The 17,719-nt window shown below is 40.6% G+C and overlaps 2 protein-coding genes and 1 long non-coding RNA gene across 3 annotated transcripts; 1 reads left to right on the forward strand and 2 right to left on the reverse strand.

The window, feature by feature from the left end:
- Window positions 1-841: 841 nt before the first annotated feature.
- LOC139559215 (homeobox protein Hox-A11a-like) lies at window positions 842-3,947 on the reverse strand. Its single transcript, XM_071375005.1, has 2 exons — window positions 3,099-3,947; window positions 842-2,277 (listed from the first exon to the last, which is right to left on the reverse strand). Exons 1-2 carry the CDS (start codon window positions 3,742-3,744, stop codon window positions 2,045-2,047), a joined length of 879 nt encoding a protein of 292 aa, XP_071231106.1. The 5' UTR covers window positions 3,745-3,947; the 3' UTR covers window positions 842-2,044.
- Window positions 3,948-6,310: 2,363 nt separating this feature from the next.
- Window positions 6,311-9,024, forward strand: LOC139559216 (uncharacterized). The gene is made up of 2 exons (XR_011671718.1): window positions 6,311-6,776; window positions 8,596-9,024. It is a non-coding gene; the product is annotated as an uncharacterized lncRNA (long non-coding RNA).
- Window positions 9,025-14,578: 5,554 nt separating this feature from the next.
- On the reverse strand, window positions 14,579-16,551 carry LOC139559217 (homeobox protein Hox-A13a-like). Its single transcript, XM_071375006.1, has 2 exons — window positions 15,831-16,551; window positions 14,579-15,596 (listed from the first exon to the last, which is right to left on the reverse strand). The coding sequence occupies exons 1-2, from the start codon at window positions 16,495-16,497 to the stop codon at window positions 15,349-15,351; spliced, it is 915 nt and encodes a 304-aa protein (XP_071231107.1). The 5' UTR covers window positions 16,498-16,551; the 3' UTR covers window positions 14,579-15,348.
- Window positions 16,552-17,719: the final 1,168 nt, after the last annotated feature.

A 17,719-nucleotide genomic window follows, 5' to 3' on the forward strand; every position in this document is an offset into this window, starting at 1 on the left:
GCAACGGGGAGGATGTCCAGTAATTAGGGACGGAATTCCAGCGCGCAGTAAAGGATGCGCCAGGCGAGGCGAGGCCGGACTATGCCGGAGAGAGGCAACCATAAACTTCAGCCTCTCTCTCCCTGCGTTTATGGCCCTTTTGACTGTCATATATGAACGCCATTGCGCTGCGGCTGGCGCTCATAAACAGAGTGATAATAACAGCAAATATGGCGATGCTCGCTTAGGAGGATGTTGTGGAAGAAGGGATGCTTTTAATCCAATCCATGAGAGACACAAGTAGGTGAATGAAAAGGAGATGCACATGGTGACTGTATTCGGCTTGTTTACCACAGTGTTGTGGGTAATGGAGACAAACATATTCAAAGTTCAAAGCCAATAAATGAACTCCATTGAAAGATAAGCCTGAATGATGGTAGCCTATACGTCAGTGAGTTCCAAACTAATAGTGCCTAGATGTGCACGTCACCCTATACAATTGCAATGAGCAAAGGTCATTAGAAAATACAACCTGACACAAATAAGAAATAGTGGCCTAACATTTAGGTGCATATCAACATTTACGATTGGTAGCTTGATGAAATATTGGTATTTATCAATCAATCGCTCACACAAATATCGTTTCCACGAATAAGGTTTCACATTAAGTAAATAACTCTCAAATGTTGGATGTATAATCTACCAGTTCCATGAATTAACAAAACAGTTTGAAATATTTAAATAGCATTTTCTTGTCTTATTTCTTTGTGCGTAAAATGTTTAGGGTTGTGCGTAAAAGGCCTGTGTGAAGGTAAAACAGCTTTCAAAATGGTTTCCAGTCTGAGTAAAATAACCAGTCACATTTGTACATTCCTTCAAAAATCTTTTCATTTTTAATTTCGAAATATAGGATAATACAGAATATTTGGGGCATACCAAGCAGTTGAGCCAAGATTATGTCCCTGACAATACATTTCAAAACGCTTTTCACGTTCATGTTACTGCAACAGAAAACAAGAAGACCCGTGAATAATAGAAACAAATATTTCGCCCTATTTGAACAAAACCTGGATGCATATTGGCTGAATCTGGGTATCGATAGATTGCGGCCTTGTCGCAATACATGACCTATATTAACAACAGGCGTCTCGCAATGCAACAATTCGAAGGCTACAATGAGGCTGAACAAACTTATATCAGGTTCTGTCTGTATAGGGTTAATATTCTCCTCATTGGGTTTGTCCGTGCATTAACATCAAATTCAGAGCCAAATTAGGTGTGGTAATCAAGTATACAAAATATAAACAGATGTTACTACATGTGTTGTATTGAAACTATTACAATGGTAGCAATGGCCTAGTCACGGTTTGGGGTCAACACCATTTAACACCCGAGTCCTTATTATTTCGCTGATAGAGCTTTGCAGCTGGTATTTAAAAGTGATAGAAAATCAGTGGCTGCAAAATAAACAACCTTACAAACAGAGACAATTTACAAACGCGCCCTTCCAAGTCTCATTATTTGGTCACACCAATTAATTAATTAAAGTCATAACCTCATTTATGAAATGCACAACATCACATATTGTCTGCCAACAAAAAACCTATACCACGTCACCACTCGTACGATTTTACTAACAGAAAACTTAATTTACCAGAGGCTTTTCGATTTCAAAATGAACCCGGTTCAGTCATTGTTAGACTGGTAAGGCTGTCCGCGCTGTGAGGCGAAAATGAAGGCAATAGGCCTACTGTGTCACAATATTATTAGGATACACAAGAAACATAGTCTTGGTGAGGACAAAATCCGCAGAAATATATTTTTTAAACAAAGTCTGATGGCCAAAATGCCGTCAGTGTGTCAATTTAAATCATGCTCGTTCTCAAACTGATGGAAATCAGGAGAGATTCTGCTACCTGCCCTCGAACTTGAAATTAACAGTTGAGCATCGTGTTGCAGCTGCAGACATTGTTGTTGTTGTGTTGTTGCTACTGCTGCCACAAACGTCAGGGAAAAGAGACCACAGCGAGTCAATAAGTCTGTAAACGCATATGACAAGTCACTCCTAAAGCAGCGGGTTCGTGGTGTAATACTGTAATCTGTCTCTGCTTAATTTCTTTTCCTTCATTCTTCGGTTTTGAAACCAGATTTTCACTTGGCGGTCGGTGAGGTTCAGCATACGAGAGAGCTGCAGTCTCTTCTCTTTGTTGATATACACACTGAAAAAGAACTCCCTCTCCAGTTCTCGGATCTGATATTTTGTATAAGGACATCTTTTTTTACGAGTCCTCTGTCCATCTAGAAGAGAGGAGAGAAGAGAATGTCGGTCACCAAAATATACAAATAACTCATATTATCCATGACTATGTTCTAGGATTTATAGGCTTTTGGGTAGTCTATAATTACGCATGTGGTCCAAATCAATACGACGAAAAATATTGTTATTGCCTCTTTTAATTTCTATATATTAATTAAGCAGTCATTTCAATTACAATATGAAGCCATTAAATAGCATATGCAGTGCTGTGGATACGAACACTGCATATGCTATACATGATAACTGACAGTTTTCAGCGTGCATGTAAGGCTATAGACGAAATGCAATTAATCATAAAATAATATCAACAGTAATACCACATCAATAGATTACATTTGATTTCTCACATCAGAAACATGACAAATAGCATACTAGTGCAACACACACACTGCCAGATTGCTTTAACGCACGATCTTCTATGTGCTAACCCCTAAACCAGAGGCACTCCCCTCATTACACGCAAGTAAGTGCTCTTTTAATGCTAAGAAACCGTGAAACTAGGCTACATTTATGATTAATGTATGACCGGGAATATTAGGTATACGTTACAATTCACAGTAATAACTACGTGCTTTTTACAAACTTTAGGGAGGTTTAAGAAAAATCACTAGTTCTGATTTCTTTCACGGCCAATTTCAATTCCAAGCACGTGATCCTGAAGTTTATAACAAAGTTTTGTTGGGGAAATCTACAGGCCCTCTATAAACCTTATAAGCTTATAAAACACCATATAAAGAATTTAACAGCAGCGCGCTAGATTGCAAACTTTCTCTCATAACCAGGGTGCTGACTTAATACGTACTGCTGCTGCTGCTCGATTTCTCCTCATTGTTGCCGGAAGAGGACTCTGGACTGCTGGTCTCCTCGCGTGGCTCCTTCCCCTCAGTGTCCCGGCACCGTGGAGCGTGCTCTGCCACGGAGCTTGTTTGTTTCGTGGCCGTTGTGTTCCCTGAGTAGTCGTTAGACGACGGCGTTTCCGAGGCGTTGCCATATGCTGTCTCGAAAAACTGGTCGAAGGCTTGGGGCAGCACCCCATTCCTGCCAACGTTTCCGTAGAAATTGGACGCTGCAGAGCCCGCGCCGGAGTGGTGGTGGTACGCGGCAGCTGCGGCAGGGTTGTTTTTGGCAAACATTTCCCCCATGGTGGGCTGCGACGACAGACAGTCCCGGTGAACCATGTCCTCCGTGGTGGGGTAGCACTGGGGCAGGTTCCCCCGGTGTGTCCATTTACCAGACGCGTCAATGGCAGCATAGTCCCTGAACGTCACCTCTCTCACAGGCTGGACTTGCGGCAGGTTAGAGGAGTACGAATATGTTATGGGGCGAGTAGACGGGGTCTGAGACAAAAATGAAGGTAGACCGGAGAAGTCTGCCCCCGCCGAGACGTAGTAGGTGCAACTGGGCAAATACATGTTCGAACCGACAGGGACCAGTTCGTCAAAATCCATAATTCCTTCACTCTACCACAATCTGGGTCATGCCTCTATAGCCGCCCTTAACATGGCTCTGGAGCGCCCTGGCTCGTGCCTCTTTGAAGCTGGTTCGCTAGGCAGAAATTTTGAGACGTAAGCTGACGTGGAGAGCCAACTCCATCCATTCCGGGGAGGCGTGGGTCACGTGACCAGCAGCAGAAATTGACAGATTTCCTGTGCGTGTGTGTGTGTGTGTGAGAGAGAGTGTGTTAACTGTTTATTTTTTTATTTAGCTTTTGTATATTGTCTATTTCACTTGCTTTGGCAATGTTTCCCATGCCAATAACATGTTTCCCATGCCAATAAAGCCCTTTGAATTGAATTGAGAGAGTGAGGGAGGGAGAGAGAGAAAGAGAGAGGGTGTATGTGCGGGGGGTGCACGCGCGTGCGCGAGCATCATGGAGAGTGAGGACTTATTCAGTGAGTGAATGTGTGAGTGAGTGAGTGAGAGAGACATACTGCTAGTTGTCCTGAAGCTTGACATTGGTGGTTTATCACCATGTCGGTCTAAAATGAATTCCCTTACATGCAGCAAGTCAGAGGGAAAACTATAATTGCATTGGTTGTTAAAATGTAGGGAAGTGACATATTTCTATCGAATAACTAACCTGATTCAATATCAATTTCACATATGCTATGCGCCTTTCGACATTTAATCTGTGGGGGGGGGGGGGGGGTACTGGTTGAATCCATGCGTCTTGTAAGCTTTATGATATCCCTGAGGGTTTGAAGATGTCTTTGGAAATATTACACATTTGAGGCGTGCCAACAATATCCGTATCCTCTAAACGTTTAAGTACATTTCATTCAATAGTAAAATCCAAGACTAGTGATTATGCTTTAGCAAAGACAAAGACATAAAAATAACATATTTCCATGCTATGTTTGATGTTTGTCACTGAGGTGTGTGCTCATAATTTACAACATTATATCATGACCGTTTGGCTTCACAGCAACATTTGTCAATCAGGGTCATGTTCAAGTAAGCCTTGATGTTTGGCCCTGCCTCCGGTCAGGTGTCAGCGACGCAGCGACCAAACAGACATTTTAGGCCATGCAACACTTAGACAACATCAACAGACAGCTCATATCGACGCTTGGCTGTTAAAATACTCCAAACCCGTACATCACCTACATTTTGCCACATAAAAAAAGACGGACGTTTTGTAAGCGGTTTAAAAAAGTTGCCAATATTGCACAATGTTGTTTATGACAGCGATAACCGAGGAGGCACCGGATCAATACTTCATATTTGAGCGCAGTAGGTATAGAGATAGAGAGAAATGCCCATGAATTGATTGTGGGTGTCTGTCTGGATATTATAAACACCCAGGGCTAGACCAACAATAGGCTAATTAAAAATGGACGTTTGTTAAATCATAATAGGCCTTTGTTAATTAAACTAATTGTAGTTCGTTACTAGTTAGGTTGCATAATTAGGCCACTACTGCAAAATTTGTTTTGTTTTCAACTTGAACTCCGTTATTTATGAATAATATACGAATACAGGTCTCACCGCCTGTAAATAGCAATATTATCCAGATTGCACAATGCGTAAAGTGCCGTTTTACGCACAGATAGGCCTATTTCTAGATGGAATGAGGAAATAGACATCTATTTCTATGACCTACAAGACATTGTGAACTACAATGCAATTCAGTTTTACAGACCAATTCCGTTTAACAGACTGAGCACCCCTTCAGCGGCCCAGACAATAGTCCAGACAATAGTCCAGACAATATTTGAAATAGCGTCAACACACTACAACTATCAGCGTTGTGGAATACATTAATGTTGAATCAATAGCCGATTTGTTTTGAAAGATTTCTCCATACATTGTCCTCGTTTAAACCCAACTCCACGAGAAACGTTTAAACAACTTTTATGGGCTCCATGGGCCTATGGGCAATAATTATGTTCGAAACCATTATTCATTCTAAAGATTATGTTGGGTAAACATTTATTTCCTTATTAGCACATGATGTATAGACAATCTAACCAAAGGTGGAACACTTGTCAAAAAAGGTTCATGCTTAAACATTAAAAAAGTATATATCGTTATATCTCATAATTAGGCTAAATACTATAGACTGCATTTTCCTCACGAGTATTGTACCCATTTCGCATCTATTGAATAGAATTACAAACACATAGGCCTATGAATTATTAACAACCCAATAAAGTGTATTAGGTTATACAATTTACTTGTTGTATTGAAATACAAAATAACATATTTAGATGAATCCTTTTCGAGTTTGTTTTTGGATGATACATTTTGAATATGCTACATGTGACGATACATGTTCTATTAGATTATGTAGGATAGTCGGGTATTATCATTTTTACTATAAATAAGACAATGAAGATATCCGTCTCTTTGCGTATAGATAGACCACAGTGGTGGGTTTTGCGTGTTGTGAGCTGGTGGAACCTAACGCTAATGTTCTGTAAACGAGCGACCTGAGGACGGATTAGGACCGCGGGGACTCGCTTTACCCAAATCCGCCCGGCCTAACCTCCACACACAGCTTCAGAACGCGCCAACGTGACACGTACTGTAATATGACCTCGAAAACATAACATGTCTTAAGAAACGGTAAGTAGGCTATGAGCTAAACCCCTGTTCCAAAATAGAAACAAATCGAAGCATTAGAATATCTCGGGTCATCCGTTCATTTATCGTCTCCTATTCAAATGATTGTGGGGACACAAACAAACCCTGTGCCTTTGCAACCACACGCCCCGCCTCTTCGTCAATCCAGACAAATTCTACGACTTGAGCTCGAGCTTTTAAGCCGTAATTGAGCACAGGGTGCCCAGGAATACCAAAGGCAGAGACCTGAGGTTTTATAGCTCCCATAGTATTATACTGCGTTTTTCTCTCTCGGCCAGACACCATCAAACCGACCAGGCGTGATAGGAAGTCGCCACCTACACGGACAAAGTCAGGAGCCGAAGCAGTCCAGCGACAAAAGAAAACTAGACTTTCTAAAACTTAACAAAGACAGGTAAGATTCATACTTACTCTTATAAAAAAATGCATAAGCTGCAAAAACGTTTTTTCTACATAAACTATTTGTCTATACTGACCCAAAAGTTTTAAATAATTCACTAAAGATAGAAACAAACTAAGAGAGACATTTAAGTTTCAACATGTAAACAGTTTTTATGTTCGAAGAAGACGCTTCATAACACACTTGATTCATGTCGACCCTACGACATCTCTCTTAATTAAGGTCTTGTGAATTTTCTTCGGTGGCCAAAAAACAAGACGGCATCTCTGCGTAAAGCCATAGCGTTGTCTGTGCGGTCGACTTCAAGTTCGGCGGAGGGAAACGGTCACCGCCCGCGGGGTAGGCCCTTACAGTAGGGAGTGCAGATGCCATTTAAGGGCACAGTATGCCCCGGATGAAGTTTCCCTGAATACAAATTCATTTTCAGCTTCTGGCAACAACACTGTGAGTTAAGGAAAAGAGAAGGTGGCTTTAGGATACAAGACATCGATTTCTGCATGTGTGAAGTGACGTCTAAAAATGAACTTAACCTTCGTGGACTGCTTTCTAGACTTTGGAATAGCAGATTTGTTGGTGTAGTTTTCATTTGAGCCCTAGACACCAGTAAGCTTACACTGATATTACATAATAGAACTGTAATGTTTTTCTAGCCTACCTGGTTAAATAAAGGTGAAATAAATAAAAAATAATGACAAAAAACCCATGGATTATAGTCCTCTCCATTTGGTACATTAAACAGTTAACTTTACGCACAGAAAAATGTTCACTTCACTAGATCTGTTCTCAACAAAGGGACGCAAATAGGCATTGATATAGTCCCACTGATGGTAATAAAGGCGATAGGGCTGCCACATTAAGGATGAATGAAGGTAAAAGTCTAACACTAACTCTTTAGACTTATCCAAGTCAATAACTTGTTATGGAATATTGGTCAGTGACAAATAGGCACACATGGCACAAGTATTTTTACAAAACGAACCAATTCAACTTTGCTGTCTGGGGATATGTCTTTAAAATGTCCTTCATTTTTCCATTGATTGTTTCTTTGTTCTTCAATTACCGTTAGACTTACTACTAAAGCCCAAGGATTATTGATACACAAAAATTCATTAAACTGTTGTTGTTGACTACAGTACGATTTTACCATTCAGAAAGTGATGTGTACAATTTATTATTGGTGTGTACCATGTTTTGTGTACCGTTTATTTGTTCAGCCTAAAGCCAATAAATAGGAAACAAAATGGCGTAGGCTACTTAGATGAACCTTGCACTTTGGCATAAAGTCTATTGTTTTCAAAAGAAAAACGTGGGTGATGTATTACACATCTTCAACAATGTCAACTGAATTGGTATTTACATGTTCAACATAAACATCGAATAAGTTACCAATGGGGCTATATAGGCCTATAGCATAGCAACCTATTCTCACGTTACAATAACATTCCTTCTAACCCCAAGCCAGAAAAAAGCATTAGGCCTGCTGTAAAACCTCCAATATACAAAATAAATACATTTCGATTCATGTTCAATAAAGATTTTTGTAATCTTGCTAAAGCGTGAGTATTCCACGAAAAGTCGTGATGCTAAATTGCATAGGCTTATATCCCATCTTGGCTGTTATTAAGTTGTAGGCGGTAATCAAGTCTATAAGCGAAGACGGCGCCGACGAGGGCGATACTACTACACAGATATAGTCATATGAAACATGACCAAAAAGCCCTGACATATACTTTAATACGAATGAACAAACACGAAGATACCAGGAGGCGTGAACTTTTTTTAAATCAGTAAAGAACTGTTTATTTATCCACAGGTGACAGAAATGTGAGGAGAGGGCGACGGCGACGACAGAGGAACCGAGGAGGGACCACAAGGAAAAACAACGCCCATAGTGGGAACCCTATTCAACTCCCTGGTCAATGGGAGGACGTGGCTTTAGCCTTACTATCTCTTGCATCAATTCAAGGGAAACGACTGATATCAGTCTCGCATTGAACTCTCAAGGACAGAGTGACACAAAACGAGTTAAATTACCTCAGCGACGGAGTGGACAACCGCAACAACATAACAACTAACCTTGTGTTGCATAGAGTATGGATTATAATCATTCCCGATATAGATAAAAAATTGGCGAGAAAATAACTTCATAATGCAAAAGACACATTTCAAAAATTTCACCAGGACCTTTGACTTGTGTACATAATGTTGCAATGGCTATAGTTTAATAAATTGTGAAACAAAACTGCGTTTTTTTCTCTCTCCATTTTATAGCCTTCTATAGGAGTCACGGAAGTGTTGTGCATGTAATATAGTGTGAAGTAGACCCACCAATATCAGCACCCTATGCTTATACAAATCATCTTCCTATATACCGTAGGACGACAGAAACACAGCAACGAAAACAGGCCTACTTTTTCTTGACGCATCTCGTGCTTTCGAACTTGATTTTCTTATGGACGTCGCTCGCTTGAGATACAAAAATGAGTTAACCATGTAAAGCTGTGATAACAATGTATAGACTACGATCACACTGTGTTACTTGGATCAATTCTACATTTAGCTCAATCAGAAGCTACATTATTTCCACCTTGTAAAACGAATACGTCCCCTAAAGGACTCATCCTAGAAATGTACTTATAACTCAATAAAAAATAATATCATAGTATTTTCCCCATGAAGAATATTTAAATATAGGCTTTTAGCATATATTTTTGTTTGTTTATGAGTCGGGTGAGGGAGGTTTTTGATTTGTCGACGATGACAGGATATTTTTCTCCGGTTCTAGGTATGGGACCTGTATCTGAATAACACAATTAAAGGAAAATTGCATGTGTATGATTTAGGCCTGTTTGTTGCACTGTGTTCTGCGTGATATTTATTTAGGCTAGAATATTAACGGAAAATATAGCTCATATACAACTCAATGTGGACAACTAGGGAACTAAACATGAACCTAACATATAGACTAGGCTTTAGACTAAACTAAAATCATGAATCTCAAATGCAAAAGTGATACTTTGTTTTACTGTAATGTTTTGAACTTCAGAGTACAAATTAAATATATAGGGAACGGTGTGAAACCAAAATGCACCACGTGGCCCTATAATGCTCGGTTTACTGGAGTTTTATATGATGAGACAATAGTCTATATTAAAACAAATATAATGTGTGCTTGAATCGATAAAAACGAAATAACACTGTAGAATATTTAAATACTTTTCCATCTCATTTCAGATGGAAATCCATTCATCTTTCCGTAATAAGGACCTTTGTCACGCCGTTCAAAATAACAAGGCACACCATCTACAGGCCTATCCCTTTTCTGTAAACGCCAATCGGAGCACAATAGCATCGTATAAAAACAGACAAATAACGAACAAAGTGTGTAACTAAGATATAATTAGGCCTACTGAAGAAGAAAAGGATAACATACTACACTGCAGCCGGACTCCTTTGCCCGCACACAAGGTTCATTTTGGAGTGGGCTACAAAATCATTGGTGTCAATACACCTTCCTCGTAGAAATTGAGAATAGACCTACTGAATTGTATGGGCCGAAGAAAAAATACCACCGACTTACTCGAATTAGTAAACGTATAGGCCAGGGCACGAGAGCGCAGCCTACGGAGGTGTGACGCACATATCCTCAGTCAAGTGCCTCTGCTTGACCGCTGTTAAAACGGCCGTATCCCACGGTGTCTACCGGGCTAAGGTATTTTAGCAGGCTATACTGCGTGAGCTTAAACCGCATCTGTATGCGCTATCCTGGCTAGCGGGGTAGGCCTCTGGAAAACGCCATCAGTATATCTCGGCCAGCCAGTTGAAGATTACAGCCTTCTTCATAGTCTCTCTCCATTACCCGGGTAGACAGCGAAGGTCAAAGTAAAGAGCACAACACTAGCCCCGGCCTTTACTCATCTCCTCCCCGCATGACAGAGTTGGGAGAGCGGGGCGCAGTGTGAGAGTATAGGCTGCTCCTCCGCCAGACAACAATGCGGTTAATACAATAGGCCTACATCATTTTTTTCCCTTTGTAAGCTTTTTTGTATGTTTTTTTCCGTTAGGATTGACCGCCAACAGCCATTAAAACTGATGCAAAAATATATTCTACATTGAGAAAGGCAAAAAACAAGATATGACCTTTTGTGGACGTTTCATTAAAAGTAGATATTTCAGTGCAGATATGAAATGGAATAGGGAAATTCTATAGCACTTAAAACGTCTGGACTATTTGATAGCGCGGCAAAAAAGATTTACAGACGATCATGTACTTCTTACTTCACTTAGCCCGTTTGCCATTAAGCGCGAATCAGCAAGACAGTGAATTATGTGGAGCTCTCTCAACCTGTATGTATATCATTCATTTTACGCAACAGGGAATGCCAAATTGAATTTCTGCCTGGATTACTTAGGAGCTGTCATGCCTGGCTTTGCCTGTGGGTGGCAGCAAGACTCCAGCAATGCTGCAGTGAGCGCTGGGCGTGTGCCAGATTTAGAATCCAGTCCAGCCTGCTCTGCTCTATCGCCAGCCACAGTTTGAATATCTCTCTCCATGGGTGGCGTGCGCGTTCGCGTGTGTTTGCGTCGGAACCGTGTACGCAAGGACGGAGACATTGCACGCAGACGGTACTCTCGGTTAAGACATACTTGACCCTGAATTCAATTTGTCTGACAGAGGATTTAGTGTAATGCCGAATAAATAATCATTTTGAGAAACTAAGAAGTTAAAAGTCATTATATTTAATTTGCATATTTTTACATTAGAATTCTTTACGAATTACCGACAATACTTAATTTGAAATTCAGCTCTTTATGCTGCTTAAATAGTTATCATATGATTAGGACTACATGTTTTGTTACCAATTAAAAAACTGTTTTAAACTGCAAATCATAATTTATTATACATCATAAACCATGCATGTATTACTAATATAAAAGTAATACAAAAGTACTATAGTAAAACAATTCATTTCGAGAACTTGTTTATAATCAAGAGACATTGTAGCCTTATTTAGGTTAGATATGTTATAATGTTATATTTTGATGTGATAGCACATTTCTACTGACTTCATGACAGCCTATAGACTATGAACATAACATCCACAACGGTGTTTAATCGTTAGCATTATAGAAGCAACTTTTTTAATCAGCAAAAACATTAGGACGCGACCGTTTCTATTTCAAATGTATTAATGTGTGATTCCGGATGTTGCTAGAAAAATAGCATGCACCACAGTTGTGCGAGATCACTGATTAAAATAGCAAAAGACTATGGCACAGCCTAGAAGCATAATGTGTCTTGTTATTTCCCCGTGCCACGGAGAAGGCCAGACGTTTGCTTTTCTTAAATTATATACATTTTCCTGCAGCAACTGAATCAATTTATTTACGATATATGGATAACTTAAAGTAGTAGAGCCTGAAAACATTTAATATTCTGGTATGTTTACCTGTATAGACTATATGAGTTTGCTCTGCTGCTTCCTGCGTTGAAGACTTTGATTTTGCAATGCAACATAGCCTACACATATTTATTCAGAAAACAAACGCAACCTCAATGAAATTGAAATATGTAGCCAAACATGCGAAGGCCTATGCATTCTGATTCGTGGGAGCAGTATGTATTTATATTTTCTGGCAGAATTCGGTTACCGCAGGATACATTAGAGTAAATATTTTACAATTATAATAAGTTTCTATTTGATCGTGAAATGTTTGTGGTAAATGTTCATAGCCTGGCATTCACGAAGATAATGACAAGGAGCTTTTGAACTCCCTACAACAATAAAAACACAAGTCATCGCTACGGGTTCTGTAAGTGCAAATCCTTTCCCCTATATAATCACCATGTTTGTTTGCTTTCTAGTTTCATGTCCGCGTTCTTCTCTTATTTGAAGAGTGGTCTGTGCCACAGTAAAAATGTATGATACAGTCCTAAGCCTAGTACACTGACACTTAACGGATATGATTCCACTAATACGGTAATAGATCCAAAGTGGTAGGCCTGTCAACGAGAAACATTTTTATCTTGAGTCACCAGAGTAGTACATGGTGCATATCAGAATATTATTTAAGAAAGCGCTCTATTATAAATTCTACATTTCAACCGCTTCTGAATGGGAATAATAGAATAGTTGTAGGCTACGGCTGGTGGCGTGATAATGCAGCATCAGCGAATCAAAAGGCTGCGGCCTTTTCTCTCGATGTTAAATTCACGGGTTAGCACTTCATATTAGCATGCATACAGATGTGCATAATGTAATAACAAGGTATAAGTATCAGGTAGCTTAAATACCTTTATTTAAACTATCTTTATTGTTAAGTCTATTTTCCAAGAAAATCTAAAAACGTTTGAGCTAAAATGGTATTGTATAGGCTTCTAGCTCATTATAAAGTTACTTCACGGATTAGACTAGTACTGCGGTTAATATAATGTGCAACCCATGCACGTTTTCAATCCAAACTATTTTAGAATTAAACATGTAGACCTGCATCACAATCTAGACCTGCAGCAATAATATCCCGCATTTCAAATCGCTTCTCATTTTGTGATTTGGTGTGATATGGATATTATCAGCAGACATGAACGCGAGACGCTCACCTGTTACAACAAAAGATGATCAGTCATACAGGGGATTAAGAAATGCCGAAATGATAAACATTTTCATACAGACTTTGTCGTTGGAATGACGAGATCATTGATGACATCATTGAAAATATTATTGCAGATTAGTGCAAGAAAATCGGAAATTGAAAACAACAATAGCCTAAACCGCGCGTGGGTGTTTTCTGCAGCACATGGGGGGGCATACTAATGTTCAAAATCCAAAATGCTCACCTCTGTGACGCTGAAGCGGTTATATGGAAACACCTTTGAAATTCTGATATTTTAGCTGTGGCTGAGACACAGTGCATCGAATTGACGTTTTTACTGATATTATTATGACGTAATAATAAGTAGGAATTCTTATCGAAGAAATGCTTCCTGCATTCTCTATATGATTGCATCACAGTAATAGTATTATGACGCGAAAATGGACAAAAATGCCTGTGAAAGCATGTAAAATAATCCGAATAATCGAAATGAACGGGACATTCACAACTGAGATCTACACATGTAACAGTAAACACAACAGGACAAACAAATAGAGAACATTTGGAGCAAGTATCGCTTCGAATAGGCTGTTTGTCCAGGTATTGTTGCTAAATATTTCCACATTGATCTCATATAAATGTAACTATATTATTATTATAGCCAAGTTGATGTGGCAAAGTAGGGTAGAACCTATTCATATGCCAGTCTGGCTACAGTCAACTACTGTAGCGCTTGAGACAATTTCATCAGTAGATGGCGATGTCGTCATTATAGTCCAGCACATACACTCAAAACCAACTTCCATTATTTGATCTGTCTCCAGAATTAGACATTTTTGATGCACTCAATAGATAGCTTCAGACTCTTCGTAATAACATCACAACCAGGCGACACATGGAATTAACGTACAAAAAACGACAGAGCCCAGAGTAACCCAGTATGGCTAAACGAGGACCTTCCGCAGTGACGCATAAATCACCGCGGTCAGACATGTTCCTTACATACCGTAAACAGACCTACTCGAGCCTCTCACACTGCCTCTGAATCTAAGCATAACTTCAACCAACTTATGACTGATCCTTTCACATTTGAATAGCTATGACAAAATGACACAATTGACATCAAAATGTCACCAAAAACTGAACCATTTCTCTGTAATATACTGGATGGATGCTCAAAACAGAAGTCGTGGATATATATGATTGATTCAACAATGTCCATATTTTATTGGGACGGATTTCATGTCAATCCTTCTACACCGACATGTTTTACAGACACACACAGATGCCCTGAAATATTATAGTTTTGTCTGCATAGTTTACTTATACAACCACATGAATACACACACAATATAAAACCTATGGTTCATATGGGCACACAGACCATTATCTATGCATTACAAGAGGGAATGCACCATGGATTCGTTATGAGTGAGAGCAAGAGAACCATTTGAAAAAGCTTAACTTTAAATTAAGATGCGCATGATAAGTGGTGTGTTGAAGGGGAAATGGAACGGATTAATATTTAACCGTGGAAGCTATAATCCTAAATGCCGTCACTTCCTGTGGATTTCCAAATGTTTTTTTTCCCTCCACACGGTGAAGTTGCAGATAAAATGAGAAACTAAAACACACACCTCTGAAGGGTGTCTGTTTTCCTGTACTGCATACCAGTCGCAAAAATTACACGCCCCTTCCTGCTTTGGGATCCATTCACCGCGAACAATATTTTACATCATGGAGGAAAGGTGGAAGGTCCAGAGTTTTTATGCATATTCGTTCCAAAAAGGTCCCGGAACGCATTTGGCAAAGTAGGCCTACATTTGTGAATCATGATCGGTGGGATATAATGAGTCAACTGTTCCAACCAAAAAGCGTGAAGAGCATTTTGAGTGTGTGTGTGTGTGTGTGTGTGTGTGTGTGTGTGTGTGTGTGTGTGTGTGTGTGTGTACTCAATTCCCATCGTTCAGAACTAGCTGATGCTCTTCACTTTGACGACCACCTTCTTCTCCTTTACCCGTCTGTTCTGAAACCAGATAGTGACCTGTCGCTCGGATAGATTCGTCTGGGCCGATATCCTCCTTCGTTTGTCCTTCGTTATGAATTTATTGGCCGCGTACTCGCGCTCAAGTTCCTTCAGTTGCACCTTGGTGTATGGCACGCGCTTCTTTCTTCCACGTCTGAAGGAGCTCACGTCCCCTCCTATGTGAGACATTGCGTCTGGTGGAGCAAAACGGAAAACAAAATAGATATGGTATAAGAAGGTTACAATAGTAGCCTAGCCATATGCTATCATACAAGATAGTTTTACAAAAAATGCATCGTTTCGAAAATGTTGTTACATTAGGCATACATGAAGGCCAAAATATTTCGTACATATAACTATAAAAACACACTGAAAAGACTGTCTGGTTTATTGCGTAAAAACCTGAGGGCTCTCTCCTTGTGTTGTACCTGGTATGGAGGATTTCCACATGTGTCCGGGCTGAGGCTGCTCCTTGGTGCAGTAGACTTGTCCGTTCCACCCGTTTGTAGTCAGAGCCCATGGCTGATAGCTCTCCATGGGCAGCAGGGGCTCGTGTCTGGGTTCTGCTGGCCCGCTCATAGTTGGAACTACGGGGACGTCCAGGTAACTGGGAACGGGCTGGTATGGCCCCGACGCATAGCTCGGATAGAAGGCGAACTCCTTGGCCCGCGAGGTGAAGTCATCGCCCGAGGCGGACGTGTCCATGTACTTCTCCCCGTACGCAGAGGGGGGCTGCGTGCCGCACGACTTTATGCTACTGTGGTGCGACATTCTGCACGGGTAGTAGCCGCTACCGAAGTATCCATAGGGCAGGGACGCGCTGGAGGAGCTTTGCGCAGCCGAGCAAGGGCTGCACTGCTTGGCCTGCTCACCCATACCGGAGATGGGGACCTCACTTGACGAGTACGCGGTGCTCGGAGCGAGGGACGCGGGGTGCGCCATCAGGTTTCTGCATTGGTTCGCCGCAAAGTTGCCTCCCGCAAAACCACCACCGCTAGCGTCCATGTTCTTGCTCACTTCATCGGAAACGTTGTCGTAGAGGAACATTACCGACGGGTCGACCCAGCGAGGACGGAGGAGCAGTGACGTTGTCATAGCACGACATCCAACATTGAGGCGTCTGGCTCTTTTTAAAAAAGCACAGAGACTGAAAAAAGGAGATACTGATTCGGAGAGAGTAAACCACTCTGACGTGCCCTGGTGCAACCAAGGTCGCGCCTTCATTGGCCAAGAAGGGCCCACGTGATATGCAAAGAGCACGATAAACAACTCCCAGTGCAGATAATTAAATGTAGAAAAATGCGGTGTTGTCAGATGACCGTACCTATCAAGGGATTTGGCTTGTCTTTTTGCCGCTCAAAAACAAGAGGGTTTCGTGAGTAAATCTAAAACAAACAACAAATATCCTCTCCTATGACTCCTATATAAAGGTTACACTTCAAACCTAACTGTGTGACGGACACATTTGTTTGAAAAGTTTCCTCTTTTATAACTGGAAAGCCAAATTAAAAGAACGTAGTTGTCCAGACTGTTTCAAACGACTGCGGTGATTCACCTACTTACAATCATCCATACACGTTGCTTTTACGCACATAAAGGAAATACGTGTAATCATGTCTATGACACAATGTCATTGCGGATTATTTTGAAGATTGTGGGCCTGTTTTAATTCCACAAAGTATAATCCATTCAAACCCTAATACAGCTCACATAAATCGACTAGTAAGTAGTACATAGCATAAGAAATGGTTCGCCAAGGACACGTTTCCTAACATCCCTTAAAAGACGATGGAGATGAACTACTAATGCGAACAGTGTCTGAACAGACCGAACCACTGTGGGGAAAACCGACGACTCATCCAAAAGACACACATATGATAGAGAATAATCAGATGAGAATTAAAATTAACAAGGCTTTAGAACATCAACAAAATATAGACTTGGAAAACGTCCATCTCATTTTGCAACTAAAGATACATTGGCTCAAATCCATGGGTGATTCAATCACAACGCCCCGTTTTCTTATCACTCAAGTGAGAGTGATGGACACAGGTTCGAACATTCAATACATTAGTGCGAATTCGGATATAACGTCAGTGTGCACAGCAAATACCATACCCCTCGCTTTACAATATGCAAAGACAGAAAATAGCTATCAAGTTTGGCGCAGTTGGTTTTTACATAGCCTACTGGGTAGACGCGGCTAGAGGCCAAGGTCAAGTTGAAAGTTGATGTCTAGCGGACGAGTCTGTTGGGTTATTCAGTCTTTGAAGGACCGGTCTGTTCTTGAAAAGGGCAGAGGAGGGGTGAGAATTCC

This window comes from Salvelinus alpinus, chromosome 29 (genome assembly GCF_045679555.1).
Source record: "Salvelinus alpinus chromosome 29, SLU_Salpinus.1, whole genome shotgun sequence".
Lineage (NCBI taxonomy): Eukaryota > Metazoa > Chordata > Actinopteri > Salmoniformes > Salmonidae > Salvelinus > Salvelinus alpinus.